This window comes from Nilaparvata lugens, chromosome 6 (genome assembly GCF_014356525.2).
Source record: "Nilaparvata lugens isolate BPH chromosome 6, ASM1435652v1, whole genome shotgun sequence".
Classification (NCBI taxonomy): Eukaryota; Metazoa; Arthropoda; class Insecta; order Hemiptera; family Delphacidae; genus Nilaparvata; species Nilaparvata lugens.
Genome location: NC_052509.1, coordinates 16550797 through 16567589, shown reverse-complemented (window position 1 = coordinate 16567589; position 16793 = coordinate 16550797). Strand labels below are relative to the sequence as shown.

Sequence of the window (16793 nt, the reverse complement as noted above, 5' to 3'; positions counted from 1 at the left end):
TTAACAATAAATTACTAGTCTTGTAATTATAATATTTGACTGATGTCGAAGAAAAAATTTTGTATCACCCACTTATTTATCTGTTCCATCCTCTGTCTACCCCTATTAGAAAGATATTCTGACAATGCATTTGGCATTATATTTATTATTTTTGAGCTAAGATACCCCAATTGTCTTCTCACTATTGTCAAATCTGAATAGTTAATATTATAAATGTTATGAGATGTAACTCTCAGGTTATACATAGAAACGTTATTATTCACTGTAAATTCCTCCTTCCTCATCCATGCATAATAGAGAAGTTTCTTTATATAAATTTGACGTACTGTCATCACTTTAAATTCGGCAAATGTTTCACTACTAGAAAAAGCCCTTGGCTTATTAAGAATTGCTTTTATTATCATTTTTTGAAATGTAAAAATTTTATTCATGAAAACATCATACGCTCCTCCCCATACCACTAACCCATATTGCAGCACCGATTGAACATAGGCAAAGTAAAGGACCCTAAGTAATTTAATGTCTAATATTTTACGGACTTTATAAAAGATAAAGGAAATAAATTTTAAGCGTTTACAAATATATTCTATATGAGGCTCCCACTTAAGGTTACAATCAACCATGATGCCCAGATACTTTATAGATTTTTCATTTTTTAGTTTAGGGCATGCACAATCCTTCCATTTTTCAAAATCACAATTTGTATGTATTTTTAAATTCATAGCATCATTTGGTTGACCAACTATTGTAGGAGAAAATGTAATATATTTAGTTTTTGATGTATTTATACTCAATGTATTAATATCAAGCCATTGTTTAACCATCATGTTAGCGTTGCCTTTACCATAATACTACTTAGAATTTGAGGAAATAATGATGTACGCAGGAATAAAAAGGTAACTTTTTTATTGAAAATGGAAAAAGTCATTGAAAAGTGAGTAGGTAGTTGAGTTCTTCTACAGTTGATTTTCTTCTAAACAATAGTCTCAAGTGATTCTACGGTCTCCTCACACTCCGGTTCTGCTTCTTGCTAAGTAGGCCCATCATCTTCTTGGTCACCATACTTTTCGAGAAGATTTTTGTAGAAATTCAAACTCATGTTTTGAATCCAGTTGGGTCCGTAGTGAATTTCAAGAAGTCTTTGAACGTCGGTTAGTTTCACTTTTTTCACCAAGCCAACCTTTTTCTTCATCAGGTTCCATTACACTTTAAGTTTATTGAAATAACTTAATAATATGAATATTAATAAATTTGTGAGCAGTTATCGTATTCACTACAAACCAATCCTCATTGGAAGTCAACAACATACAGCCCATCACAACTAAAAGCGGCCATGTTGGTCACATGACCAAATCAAGAACTCTGATTGGTGGAATTGGATTTTGTTGGTTATGCTTCTCAGACGTCAAACTTTGAACTTGGATATTGCAGGCTTTGCAAACAAGGCTATATTTCATATATTAAAATAAAATATTTCCGAGCAGTTTTTGCCTTCAAGAGTTACATATTCTGAAACTAGACACAGAACAGCTCACAGTGGTACCAATAACTCAATTCCGGAAAAAAGTGGATTTTGCAGCTTTTGCTTTTAGCCCCCACAATTATTATGACCAGGTCTTTAGAATGTTCTGAAACCCAATTTATATGACTGAATTTAAGAGTCATAGTCCTCAGTCTTTGTCTATAAAAACGATTTTAAAATTTCAGATTAAAGAATAAATATTGTTTGGATAAGCAATGAAAAGATGGAACTTCACGAACATTTTTTCAAGTTGAATCAACAATATTATTGTAAGCATTGGAAAGCATAATTATTATGTTTAGTAAATCAAGATATATGATTATTCTGATTGTGATCAACTATGATTGTTTAATAAGTAAATGATAAGCTTTTAAGATCACCAAATTCAGTATAAACAGCACATAATGTGGATTTTTGTTTGTGCGGATCCGCGTTCGGTTGCGTTTGCAAAATAGCAAGTTTCCCAAACAATAAATCGTATTTATTTGTATCATATCCATTTTGATAGGTATCGTATTCAGTATTAAAATTACTGTTATACAAAGTGCGCCAGAGAAACTTACTTATTTGAAAGTCAATAAAATCAAAAGTACTTTAGTTATTGTTCAAATCTTTTTTTATATGAGAATAAAATTTCTCAATTCTTTTTATGCCGTCTTGAAAATTGACATCAGATCAATGGCGACCCCCATTGCTGATGACCTCGATTTTTGATATGTGTATACCCTCATTGCAGTATATCAATCGGTATGTTGGCAATGGCCTCGCGAATGTTGTTCTTGAGGTGTGCTAAGGTCCGTGGTCGATCGACATTGGGATTTCAAATAACCCTATAAAAAATCAGATTGAGGAAACGCATGTGGAAATGAGCCTCGTCACTGATGAAAGGTAGGTTGTCAATCAGCATATGCATTTTGACGGGCAACAAAATCGCGTTCAGTCAATTCTTTAACAACAGCCAGTTTATAGGGATGAAATTGAAGGTCTTCATGGAAAATTCGTCGAACAGTGGAATCAGGAATTGCCATAGCAGCTGCGTGTTTGCGAGCCGAACGCATAACTGACTGCCTCACTCCTTCCATATCTTCTGGAGTTCTGATGTCTTGTTGAAGTCCATTTCTGGGTTTAGCGACACTTCCACACTCCCGAAATTAGTTAACCCACGACAGAATCGAATTACGGCCAGGAACGAATCTGTGAGGAGGAATGTAAAATCGAGCGTAGAAGGCACGTTGCGTAGCAACAAGTGACCGACCATTAAAAAAAAGCTCTAAACTGCGAAGGCCCGCAGCTCTGGACCAGAGCTTGATGGCTACTTACTTTAGGGAGGATAAGTTTGAGAGCTTCCCCCTCCAGATGCGCCCCCTCCTACGCGACCAATTCACCGCGCAGGAATTTTTTCAAATAAGTAAGTTTCTCTGGCGCACTTTGTATTAAATGGGAAGACGTACGATATCAATTGAGTTGATACAATTTGTTGTTTGGGAGAGTTGCTATTTTGACTATAGCCTACGCATACGCAGCCGAACGCGAATCCGCACAAATGAAAACCCACCTTCAAGGTCCAAGTATGTCTAATCTAGGTAGCAATGAGGGTTTAAGAACACCTGATCTGGTTGATACCGTACCAAACAAAATGTCTCCCAACACAGACATTACATCGTAGGTAATTGATAAAATTGTCTCATGTTTGTCATTGAGAGAAAGAAAAAAGTGCATTTTTCACACGCCCCTGTGGTGGAAGTGTGTAAAGCAAGCTGGGACAATAAATGCCGGTTAAATTTTAACCGTGATTAATTCCACGAGAACCAATCAGAGAAGCTGTCTTTTCAAAGACGCTCTCCGATTGGTTCTCGTGAAATTAATCACGGTTAAAATTTTACCGGCTGTTGTGCAACCGGGCCACAGAGTGGTGGCCGGTCTAGCGACCAGTGTGAGATAGTGGAATGAGAGCAACAAGAACAAATTCCCTGTGACTCGCTCGTAGGAGCCTAATGTAATTGCAGCATAAAAGATAGTTGGATCAACCTAAAAGGTTTCTCCACCTTGAATGCTTTTCAAAGATAGTTGGATCAACCTAAAAGGTTTCTCCACCATAAATGCTTTTCATAACTAAACAGTTGATCACACTTTGGCTTGTTAATTTCCTCTTGAATTACCACATATTTAAATAATATGTGCACGTCAAATCATGCAGGAGCCGAGAAAAAATATCTCAAAAAGAGCCATTGAAACACGTTATGACTTTGTGGCTGCTTACACTGAACGCAAACGTACACGACGCGTGTTCCAATCGCTCTTTCCAGATGTTGTTTCTCATCTGTGCACTTGGTCATATACGCATCCAATGTGATCCATACCATTATCTATATATCCTCCTAATGAATTCTGATAGCAGATCTCTGGTTGACCAGGCTCTTGAAAAAGGCCAGCGACTCTCCAGGCATCACAATGTTCTGGCGCTTTTACCTACATTCATTTTTTATCCCTTTCTCAGCTACACTATGTTTTCACCTTAAAGCAACAAACAAAATGCTCCTCCTTTTGATGAAAGAAGCAATTCAAACTTCAAACGTGCTTATCCATTTCGACTGTTGGAATTTTCAAGGTTGAGTATTTAAGCCTCATAATTTTCAAGTACTGTAATGAAAAACACATTCTACTTATAGAATTTCTCTATATTTCAATATCACTTTTACAGTCACGTAAATACGAGACTTTTCCAAAATGTACAAATTACAAAATGAAACAAAATCATAAAATATATTAACTCATCAATTATTTTCATCAGTATTTACAATCTATAGTGAGCATATTTTATCATGCTTTAATATAATACAATTACAAACGTGAATAACGTATAGTGATATCAACGGTTAATCAATACCAACTTAGTGCACTAATAAAAACATGGCCTCTCGTTTTCTCTTCTTCAAAACTAATTATTTTGAACAGACTAATAATTGAAAGGAATAAAAGAGCAACTAATAAAATAATTCAACAGAAAATAAATTATTACACATGGAACTGGTCTTATTAGTTTTAATTAGCCTATACCTGAATAAGCTTACTTCGGCATAAAAGTACACAACAGATTCAACCTGAAATTAGAAGGGTGAAACTTGACTGTAAGAAACATATGAAACTGTTAAAAATAATTATTAAAAATCTAGTATTTTTAATTATCAAATCATCTTTTATGTCAATTCCCGTAGCCTACTTCAGCAGTTATGATGTGAATGCTTGTTATTCAAACGAAGATACACTGTTAGAGTGCTTTCACAGTCACAAGTAACCTACTAGAGGTGGACAAATATGGAGCTAGACATATATAAGTCTCAATCTACGTTTTTTGGAGACCCAACTTTGAAGGGGTTTAATTTTTGTGACCCATATCTCTCCTGGAAATGATACTCGTATATCAAGCAGATTTGTCCAATCACATAAAATGGAATATGGAAAAGAATATTTTTTTTAAAACCCATCAATAAAAACTAAATTCCTTTAAAATCAAAATTGATTCTGTAAAATAAGTAAATTTCAGTTCATGTCAAGAGATGCTCCAAGAACCACTGGTTGAGAAATGCTCTAAGATACGGTAATAAAGTAACTCAATCTGGACAAGTCCAAAACAAAGAAGGCACGATAATTTATCATAATACAAGTGAGAATTTTAATTTGTTCTGATCAAGGTTACACAGGAAACCGAACTCAATTGACAAGATTAAAGACCAATAATTATTGCGAGTTGAAATTCAAGGTGTTTTACATTATAGTTTCAATTGAATAATTCCATGTTTTCTAATATCAACTCAAATATGATGAAAATAGTTTGAGAAAATTGAAGACATTAATTTCATATTACACATAAAACTACAATTTGAAACTTATTGACTAGATAATGCTCAAATTTCTAAATAATTTTGAACCAAAAGATTTAAAAGATAAAAATTAATTATTTGCTCTAAACCCCCATCAATTGTACTGTAAAGAGAAGAAAGACTACAGAAGATAATTATAGGCAGGTGAGTATGTTTCAATTTCAAAAAGATTTGTTCTTGAAAATATCATGTTGTAACTTAGTGGCTTATAATAGTGTCTAATTCGAAATAGAAGATGTTCAAAATCTTGAATACATTTTGTTACAATCAAGTCGATTGAAATGTTTTTCAACAGCAACAATATAAATAATATAATTGTTAGTATCTCGGAATGCACATATTCAAGTGGATTTCACGTAATTTAATTACCAGCAAATGACATTCAACTTTCTATAATCAAGATTATAACAATTTGAGACCTATATGAAAATTTATAGCTTACCAAAACCATAGTAATTTTTCAAGAGTCATGTTTTGTAAAACACCTTGGAAATCAAACAGCTCTAATAAGGTAGGTACCTCTCATGGAGTATATACACACAAAAACTGCACAATTTTCAATTTCGAGTAGAAAACACGCGTTAGTTTGCATTAGAAAATTAACAAATCGTCTAGATTTATTAGAAATCAGTCTTGGTAATCATTTCTAGACTCATTCTTGTATTTCACTAACATAACAGTACCACTTGTAAATGAAAAATCCTTCCAAATTTCATTTACACTAAATTTTTCAAAAAATTTCATGTCTATAATAAAATTATGAAGCAATAAACAGAATAGAGTGTTACATCAAATTCACCTTATAAAAATATATCTTAACATAAAACAAAATACAGAGTTGAAATTATTCTGTAGTACCATCAATAGACAAAACGTATTTGTAACACATAGTTTTAATTAAATAAAACAAAGAAGTTCCAAAATCTTTGCCAAATAAGTTAGTACAGAAGTTAATGGTAATTACTAGAATGAGAACGAGTAATCCTCAGCTTTATAATTATTTGTATTATACAAATCAAATGGAAAATGATATATTATTCAACTTATTTAGTGATCAAAATAATAAAATATTGGCAATCAAAGAGATTGAAAAAATGTAATTGACATTTTTAAAAGAAACTTCATGAATAATCGAAAAAATTCTAAGTCTTCTTTGCCAATTCATAAATACATCATATTAATTTAACTGTTGGATTTAATAATGGAGAAATTTTGAAGATATGTTGAAGATAAATCAATGTGATATATTGTAAGTAACGGGAAAAAATTCCCGTTAATTCAATTTAAGATTAATTTGGGCAAGATTTTTGTCCAATTCTAGAATTTCGAACTTTACTATTTATGAAACATTTTAGATTAAAAAAACGGCCAAGGCCCAGAATTGAATGGACAGGTGACTCAAATTGTTTTGATATTCGAAATGAATCAATAGGAACTTCTGGGTAGAAATTTTCGCACAATTACTGGGAAGATAATATAGGAATTATAGTAATTTTGTAGTAACTATAAATTTGGTTAACTCAGATTGAACCATCATTCTTCCAAAAACTAATAATGAGCCGAGAGTGGTAACTTGGAACATAAATTTGCAAGAGGAATTGAAATGATCTCATCAGAAATTAAGTTATTTTACAGTGTCATTAGATTATTTATAAATTTCTACAAAATAAATTAGTTTTGGAATGAAAATCAGACAACTGATTCAAAGAGTCTAGGAAGACGAATTTTCAGTCTTGACACTAAAGCAATATTTTGGAAATACACAAAAGTAAATTAATAAATTAAACAAGTCGCAGAATATTATCAAATCATCCACTGATACTTGTGATAAAGGATTTCTCAATTATATCAGTAACATTTCTCAAGTTGAGGACCATCTTAAAAATGTAATCGCGTTTAGAAATTCAATCACTCAACAGCTTCATTAATGTAGTTACTTTAACTGTCGACACAAAGTAGGGCTGCATTAATAGATTATCATAGGTTTGAACCAAATCCATTAAACATTTACGTTAGATGGGGGCTCTTGAATGAAAGAATTCATTATAATTCTCTATTCAAGAAACTTAGTAGCTTACATGATATTATTATTGATTATTATCAAAGATGGTTTTGAGAGAGGAAAGGTTCGGTTATTACAAGAATTTTGAATGTACAGTATCTTATTAGTTACCGTATAGATCGCCACTATTTTTCAAGTTTATAGTCCCATTATTACAAACGGTAGGCCAGATAAAAAATCAGATATCAAATATCTGAAAATATGATGAACATTACCTTATTGAAATGAAGTGCTTTTGATCGATTGAAATGAAAACAATAAATTGGAAAGTTGTAATAGAAAGAAACATTTTGAAAAGGAACTACTAAAAACTTACATTTCCACATGCACATTCAAGTTCAAACTTTTAACGCCGATGGAAGTTTCAAATAAATAACAATTAAAATAAGAATTTACTCATCATAAGGCACTCAGTTTAATTCTCACCATTCACAAACTACGCTCATTATCAAATTTTCATCATTATTTTTTCTCCAAATTTATTTTATTGTATCTATACCGTTTTAATCTATTTTTTATTATTTACAACGCATTGACCATTATACTGATCACAATAATCCAAGCAGACGAAATAAATCGTACAAGAAATTAGTTTGCTCAATTACTACATCTTAGGTAACTCAATCAACATGGGAGAAAAAGCTGTAGTTAAGACTTTTTCAAAAATTTGGTAGCTCTTAGCTGCTTGAGTTCGATTAAAAACGTATCAACAATTTTTTTTTTCAAATAGTTGTCTTATCAAATCCAATTGTGCATATTACAATTCAGTTACAATTTCGCATGATATAAATCATCCTTGACTTACACAAATTACATCAACAAGGTTAACCTACTAGTAACAAGTTCAATTTAAATCTTCAATTAAGTTAATAATCGAGTTACAAACTCAAGACATAAAGAAACTAATGAAGATGAAAATAATATTAAAAATAAAAACGTTTCATTAAAAATTTGACAATGTTTGGTTAAAAATAGAATATAATTCCATAATAAAGGCCCTCTTAATATGAGTTCGTAAATGGAAATTGACAGTTGATCATAGTAAAATAAAAATATTTTCTGGTCTTTTCGTGGTGAGGAGACGTTAAATTAAAGTTGTCGTATAGCCATATCGTGAAAACATAGTGAACCTCCCAAAGGGGAGATCTGATTAAAATTACAATTATTATAAATTATATTCTGATACAACTAAAAACAAAATTACAACACTTTATAAAAAAGAAAACCAATGGAAAAGTTTCTAACAATAAATGAACCAAGTAAATCCCCTACAGCACCTAAAATGTCTCAAGCAGCTAAGACACCAGAGTAATATAATTATCTGCCAAATAAATCACCCTACAAACATAATCAAACACAAATCATACAATTCCCGAAAAATAATAATAAAAATTAATTACATTATAGTAGCACTTGAATTGACTTGTTCTCCACTAGCTTTTAGACATTCTAGCACAATTTTCATTACTAAGGACAACAATTAAATTTGAACTAGAACATTACAATGTTTAATTTTTGTTAATGCAGGAAATGTCACTGGAACATTATTTATTCTCGTTAGCAGCAAAGAACTAGTTGATAATGTACCCAGTAGCGACCACTATAGAGATCGGGTGATTAGTATAGCCCAGTTGGTTCATACAGACGATTTTTTTAGAATGGTTACACAGCTTTAGAGCACATTCTGATATTGAGGTTGATGTTACACAGCATGTGAGCGTAAAAAAAAGTTCATTAAAACGCAACAGAAAATGATGTACATTAAACACTGCATGTGTCACTGCTTTTATGCTCAGATTGGAGTAAGTAAGAGAAATTATCACTCTTAAATTTTGAACAAAGCTTCGCTAGAAAATACTCTAATGCAATCAGCCTCCAAGCGATGCAAAATTGTCTAATTTGCCACGCAAGACAGCAAACTTGTCCTGGCTACTAAATTATAACACAGAAAACGTTTGCGAGACAGTTACTACATTATAATCCTATGTAGCCTATCATTTTCCACTGTATAATCCACCCGATTAATATAATGAACGCTACCATAGCCACCTCTAATACATTATACATTAAGGCCGGGGCCTTGTATTAGAGGTGGCTATGACGCTACTCAAGTGTTGCCGTTTATTCTAGAATTCAAATTCAACTCAATCTCCCCCAGCTGTAAACAACATTTTTTTGGCAGCAAACAAACATAAACATAACAAAACCCGACATTTTCTGTTGTCGAGACATTTGTTCTGAATTCAAGCACCAAATTTGTAATCGCCTTCGAAAGAAGCAGTTTCAGGTTATCTCTAGTGATATCAATTATACATCACATCGTTTACTGAATAACTTTTGTGACCTTGTAGTCATTACCACAAATCCACGCGGAAAGTTACAAATTTGATCATCTGTCATTATTTTTGAGTATGAAAGAGCATAAAGTCTTGGAATCAAGACAAACATCAAGCATCTTTTCACTGAGAAAGGAACAGCTTTGAAACACGATTCCCGGGATTTGTGTGGACTGTACACAGCAGACAAACTAAAAAAGAATTCTGTTGATAGTGATTACAAATGTGATATTGGAATTGAAAACAAGCCATCGATAACGCTGTCACTGTAATCAGTCAATGACAACGTAAGGCAGTATGTGCAATAATTCATCATTGTAAGAAGTCCTAGACACAGTTTCGTGCCATTGACGAAAATTGGCATTGCTAGCAGGGGTTGGCATTGAGTTGGGCTCGATGTCGACAGGTGCATGGTCGTAGTTGCCATTCAGATTCTCCACATTCTCGTTGTGCAGACGATCGACATCCTCGATGGTGATTTGGCGCGGGGGAGGGGGCGACACAGGCGGACTCTCGTCCCAGACTATGCTGTCCACATCGAGAGGTGGCAGCCTACTCAGGATATCCTGCAATGTTCGTTCGGGATTCGTCGATTCGCTTTCCAGCACGGCCGTCGACGACTGTTTCGATCGTTTATGATCTTTGGTTGATCGCTCCTTCACATCTGCGCCCTTCTTCTTGGTGCCCTCACTTTCATCCACTAGATCCACAACTACCACACAGTCTTCGTCCGACTCGTGCTTCTGCGAGGAGCGCAAAAACTTCTCTAAATGTTCGGTTTTGTTGCGCGACAACACTAGCTCATCACACACACTGGCTGCAGCCACTTTAACGTTGTCACTATCTACAAGCGCAGTCTCACTGTTGCGACGCGACCGCAGGTCTGCTACCAGTTCCTGAGTCGTTTTCACACGCGGCGTTCTTGCTATTGACGCGATTTTCTCTTTTAAAATATCATCTCCACCTAACCGTTTTTTATCACTTTTACTACGCCGTCGTTCCGACGACGATGATGAGGAAGAAGTAAGATTTGACGACTTTTTATCCTTTTGGCGGGATTTCTTTGTTTTGGATGAAGATAGTTTTGAGTCAGGGTCTGTTGATTGTGGAGGGGGCTGAACATCGTCATCATCGATTGTTACAATTTCAGTGCACTGGTCGTGAGGTGAGGGCTGTGGTGGGGGCACGGTAGGCACAGGGAGGGAGGCGCCATTGAGTTTGGGCTTTTTGGCGGGCGTGGGGGGTGCGGTATCCTCTTTCCGCAGCCGCTTGTTGGAGGCGTGAGTGCGCGGCACAGCTGTCTCGGTGGTCACCTGCTGCAGCAGCACGGGACTGGTGTTACTGCTGGCTGGCGACAGGTGGCTGGCCACCGGTGTCGGTGGCTGGCGACTGGTGGCCGAGGCGCCGTTCTGGGCCACAGGTGGCGGTGGAGGTGGCTCTGTGCTGGCAGGCAGGATCATGTCACGCCAGCGGCGAACCAGGTCCTTTGCGCGCCTGGCCAGCGAATCATTGCTGGTTTTTCGTCTAAGCTCGTTAATGTATCTTCCCAGTCTTGTGGTCTGCCGACAAAGGAACATCACTTCAATAATAATTCAATTCTCTTCAAAATGAATGACATAATGAGGTAAATAGACCTACTATTTATCAGTGTGTGATCACATTGGATATATTAGCAAGTGCAAGCTTGGTTATGCATGAGCAAGCATGCAGATGAGAAACAAAATCCTGAAAGAGCAATAGGAACACTCACACTGATCCCGTGTACTTGCTAGTTGCGTTCAGTGTGAGCAGCTAAATGCAAGTCACTAAGTGTTTCATGACACATTCCAGATTTTATTTTCCGGCTCATGCATTATTCGACGTGCACTTTAACATACAGTATCCGCATTCAATATGATCACACCCCTAAATTAAACAGTGATTAAACGTAAAGACATACGTTGAGCCGAGAGGTAGTATTTTTCCACAAAGGATTAACAGTAAATACAGGGCCTAGCATAAAAACCTGACAATTTTTGAGGGATGATAACTAAATTGTGTTTCGTACAATTAAATCATATAATATATAAAATTAAAGATCAAATTTTGCAATTTATAGTGAATTACATAGATTAATCACAAAGTTTTTTATTTGAAGATTATGTCATCCAAATGATTTCCGTTACTTTACACACTCACTTAACCTAATTCTAAAATTTGCTCGTTGAATGACTTCCTCTAGTTCTGTGGCTGCTCAATAATGGTAATTTTGTTTATTCACAAATCCCGTAAAATGAAAATGTTCCTCGTCACTTGAAATAATTACGACATCCTGGTGGACATTTTCGAGATTGATCTCGCAAGCGGCTTTGCAATGTGCCCAATAATTTGCAATTATTTGTTGCACTAACATATCTTATACGGATGGAATTTTAGGTAAAAATGAAGTACATCGTACACTTCGATCAGAAATGGCTAGTGCAACAGCATGTTTCGCTGCTGAACGTCGTGGAGACCGTGTAACAGCTACTCAGGCTTTTTTCAGGCGTCCTCACGGTTCGTTTTCATCCTGTTGGTTTGGTTTTTAAAGCGAACAACGTGTTTCTGGAATTCTTTACCCACAACAAGATCGTATACTGTCCTCGTCCCTACTGGGAAAAGGCGCGTATCGATTTAAAGTATTGAAATGTGTGAGTCATAAACGCTGTGTTAGAATAGCTGAGTCATTTATTTTAAAATAAGCTTCAATCACAATCGCTTGATGTTCACTTAACCACGACATACTGGCTACTTAAATGGCAAGAATAGACCTGTCGATGTACAACATTCCCGCCTTTTTAATGACAGTAGTTCAAACAAATAAATAAATAAAAATTACTAAAAAATCGTCCGAATTATATGCCGGTCCTTGTATTTATAAACCTAGCAAAGTGGCACACAGTATGTTTGATATTTCATCAGTGTACATTTCTAACTGAATCAATGTTGGTGGCATGTAAGAAAGTTCAACAATAATTGTTTGATGTTCAAACTGAATAACTATACGTTATTCTGTTGTTTGTTGTCTGCTTTGTAATATGTGATGTAGGGGTAGTGAAATAATATCACACTTACAAAGAAGGGGTGCTTTGATTTTATGGGTTGCGTTCAATTTTGTGAGTGAAGATCACTCTTGCCGAATAATAAATCAGAATCATAATTATAATCGTTTTTGGCTGAATAATACGTAGGCCTACATAAGTACTCACTTGTAGTTGGGTAATGATATCAGATAAGGAAATGATAAGAATGATATCAGATAAGAAACGTCCATAAGCTAGGATGGCTTCGAACCCAGTTTATCATGTATTGATAACGCATTATCTGTCTGACTTATTGCATTCCGTGAATTCTAGCAACATAGCAAATGTTTTGAAACAACTGATACAATCGAATGCTTATCAGATGACTCAGTTGTCTATAAAGAGGACATTGAATGAGTCATTATTCATGTTGTAGTATTAGCAGCAAGCCAAGCTAATTCCAATTATTGAAGCGATTGGGAGTGTCTCGATTAGACCAAGTTCGATTATACCAGGTCCTATTCTACAATGAAGCTGAAAACCTGGTACAATCGAACTACTGGGTTTATCGAGATGGAATGCTTCGATTAACACAGTAGTTCGATTGTACCAGGTGGTATAAACGAAACCTGGTCTAATCGAGGCACAGGATCTGGTCTAATCGAGACATGGACTCCCGACTTATATTCCGATTAGTCGAGGAGTTTTTATGGTAGCGAAGCTACCGACTGTACTTTATTTATAACAGCTCGTGCTTCTTCCATTACAGTATATATGACACCTGGTATAATCGAACTACTGGGCTAATCGAAACATTCCGTCTCGTTTAGCCCACGTCTCGATCATACCAGGTCCTGTCTCGATTATACCAGGTCCTGTCTTGATTATACCATGTCCTGTCTCGATTATACCAGGTCCTGTCTCGATTATAACAGGTCCTGTGTCTCGATTAGACCAGGTATCGCTTAGAAGACATGGTATAATCGAACTATTGGGTTAATTGAGACGGAATGCTTCGATTAACCAAGTAATTCGATTATAACAGGTCCTGGTTTAAGTAATCGGGAAAGCCCGACCTGGGATAATCGAACACCTGTGCTAATCGAGCACCTGGGAAATACACCCGAGAAATTCGTTATCCAAACAAATGACTGTACAAGTATTTACTTTAAATCGAAATGCAGCCATGAAGTGAAATTTATTAATGGAACAATTCATAATAGGCTAATTACAATAAGGCCTATTAGTCAGATATTAAACATAGAAGACTTAAAATTTAAAAAATATGGCCGTTATTCAAATTTCAAAGGAGAAGACATAAAAATTACCTAAATTTCGAAAATGATCCCCTTTTTGAACCCGTTCTATCTCACTTGTTGGTAAGCATAAAGTGATTTGAGTTTCGCAAAAAGGCTTGGTTGAGAAGATTGGTTGCGAAAATCTCAGTTTTTATAGCCCAGAAGTATGCAGAGGATTTGAAGTGTTGCAAACACCGTATCATTCATGACAATCATATCAGCAACTCAATACCAAATGTTTTTCACATTGAGGTAAGATCTGAATGGGTTGTAACAGCCTATCCGAAAGTAGGTTTATCGTCTCCTTTGAATGACTGAAAGCTAGATTGTGGAAGATATGAGTGGATTTCAGCTGAAGAAACTCTGGAGCTTCACAATTTATATTGCGCTGATGGTTGATTTTAACAGCTATCTCTTCTTCATGATTATCAATCAACACAAGAGTAGGCCTAACTCTTAATGTCAAAACAACTTTTCAAATAATACATAAGGCTAAACTGTTTAAGATATTATTTCTTACAAATATAGACTAGAACTTTTCAAACGTTCAAAAATATTTTGTTTTCTTTTTTCAAGAAGTAGCCTATTTCATACTTTTGTTTTAGCCCTGTTATAAGGATAATAATAGATTTTCTGTATTAGGCAACTTCAGTACCATATGGTAAGATAACTTAGAAAGTTGATATTATTCACCTCAAGAGCCTCCTTTGTGATTGCCGTTCTCTCCAGAATGGACACGATTTCAACAACGGCGGCCATGTCCACAACCTTCAAAATCAATCAATGTGTTGTCAAATCAGGTCAAAATTATCCTTGATAAAGATATGCAAATCATCCTTATTATATTAGCTTGAATTTCTTTTAAAAATCATGCTAATTATATTTTGCACAAAATAACTGCAACTTTGGATTATCTACTACCAGAATTGGTTAGCTCAACAATAATTGAGAATCCATGGTAGATAATCTGTCCTGCCGAGTATTGATTTTTTCATTTCTATTAATGATTATACAATGCTAAAATAAATGACATAATTATAAAGCAATTTATAAACTGCATAGGAGATAGCATATTATTGAGATCATGATACTTTCAGGTACTGATAATTATTCACAAGATCCTGAATCTATGCACCTCCGCATAGAGGGCAGCCAGGAATTCGTCTATGCTAGAATATTTATTTTATAATGCAAGTCTAAGTTCAACTTAGACTCGTATTACATTAGACCAACAGTGAATCGCCAAGAGTTCAAGCAAATCGCGGTCTTTTACAATAAAATCGTTAATATGCAACACCATTCTTGATAACATTAAAATAAACTTAGGAAAAGTTAGGTTGGCTAGTAAAATTCAGTAGCCTGAAAGAATAAAAAGTAAATAATGAACATTTTAGAAACTCTCTTAATTACCGTAGGCTACAGTGTTTTTGATTTTTTTATTATTGCAATATTGGTAGGCTAGGTACGGTACCTATCTTATACGAATTCCTACTAGTCTTAGGGTAATATTGAGAGTTTTTATTATCAATATTCAATATTATTGGGCTTGCATTACAATAAAAGCAATCAAATGAGTTTAAAAACTTTAATGATGTAATGAATTGATTGTAATTCAATTAGTATCAAGTTAACAATCTATACAAAAATTTGTTTTAGTAGGCTAGTTGGCCTAAGGTGTCAAATTGGATATCTTATATTGGAAAAAATAAAATTAAAATTTGACATGTTTAAATATGTTACAAAACGTGTGTAAACTATTGCAGTTTAAAATTGCCCAGTAATTGCAATAAGCTTGGACGTTACGCGTAACGTGGTGACCCCACCTATAATATTCATACTTAACCTTTTATATTTTTTTCTAGACTGTAGTACAGTACTTTCAAAATAGAGAAAAACATGTCAACATCAATTAATTGGATATAAGAGTAAAATATGCATTATTACGTCAAAATATGTTTTAAGGTTATATCAGCCTAGGGCTATTTCACAAGTCGACAGTCGACCGGAACTATTCATAGGGCCAACGCGCAAGCGCACTGTCGCGTATAGCCTGTGAGGTGGGCAACGAGTAAAGACAGCACTTTCTACAGCTCTGTAACCACAATTTTCACAAGTAAAATATCGCGTTAGCACATGGATTCAACAGATTCCTAGAAACACAGTGACTAATTACATGGGGTAGGTGATATTTCCAAGGAAATTCGTTTATTCTGGTGCATACTTTGGCTAATATTACGACTCAAAATGCTCCGTAGGAACACACAAACACGCCACTTGCAGTGCATTTCTACGCCTTTGACACTGGTATATTTCATAAATTATCCCCCAAAATGAAGTTAGATGGTATTAACACCTTACATTGTATTCCTTGTCGAGAGCCTTCAGTAACTTTTCCTTGATCTCGAAAGGAGAATGCTGCATGAGGCCGTAATTGGTCTCGAAGTGAACAGCTCCCCAACCAACATACAGCCACACTGCACTTATGGCGGACATGTACTATTGAGGCAAGGAATTCTGGGAGAATGATATTATAGACACACAGACCTGTTACGAGACGTCACGAGACTGACGTCACGCGAACCCGAAGCCATTCGGCAATCTTCGTACAAAGACATTGATTTTTGAGATAACAGCTGATTGTCATTACTCAAGC

The 16793-nt window shown here is 35.1% G+C and overlaps 1 protein-coding gene across 2 annotated transcripts; it reads right to left on the bottom strand.

Moving 5' to 3' along the window:
• Positions 1-4182: 4182 nt before the first annotated feature.
• Positions 4183-16784, bottom strand: LOC111044335 (mediator of RNA polymerase II transcription subunit 26). Of its 2 annotated transcripts, none has more exons than XM_022329449.2 (3): positions 16499-16784; positions 14834-14908; positions 4183-11360 (listed from the first exon to the last, which is right to left on the bottom strand). In XM_022329449.2, the coding sequence occupies exons 1-3, from the start codon at positions 16631-16633 to the stop codon at positions 10074-10076; spliced, it is 1497 nt and encodes a 498-aa protein (XP_022185141.2). In that variant the 5' UTR covers positions 16634-16784; the 3' UTR covers positions 4183-10073. The 2 variants fall into 2 exon arrangements, with proteins under 2 accessions (XP_022185141.2, XP_039286192.1); XM_039430258.1 differs by lacking the exon at positions 16499-16784 and adding an exon at positions 15984-16447.
• Positions 16785-16793: the final 9 nt, after the last annotated feature.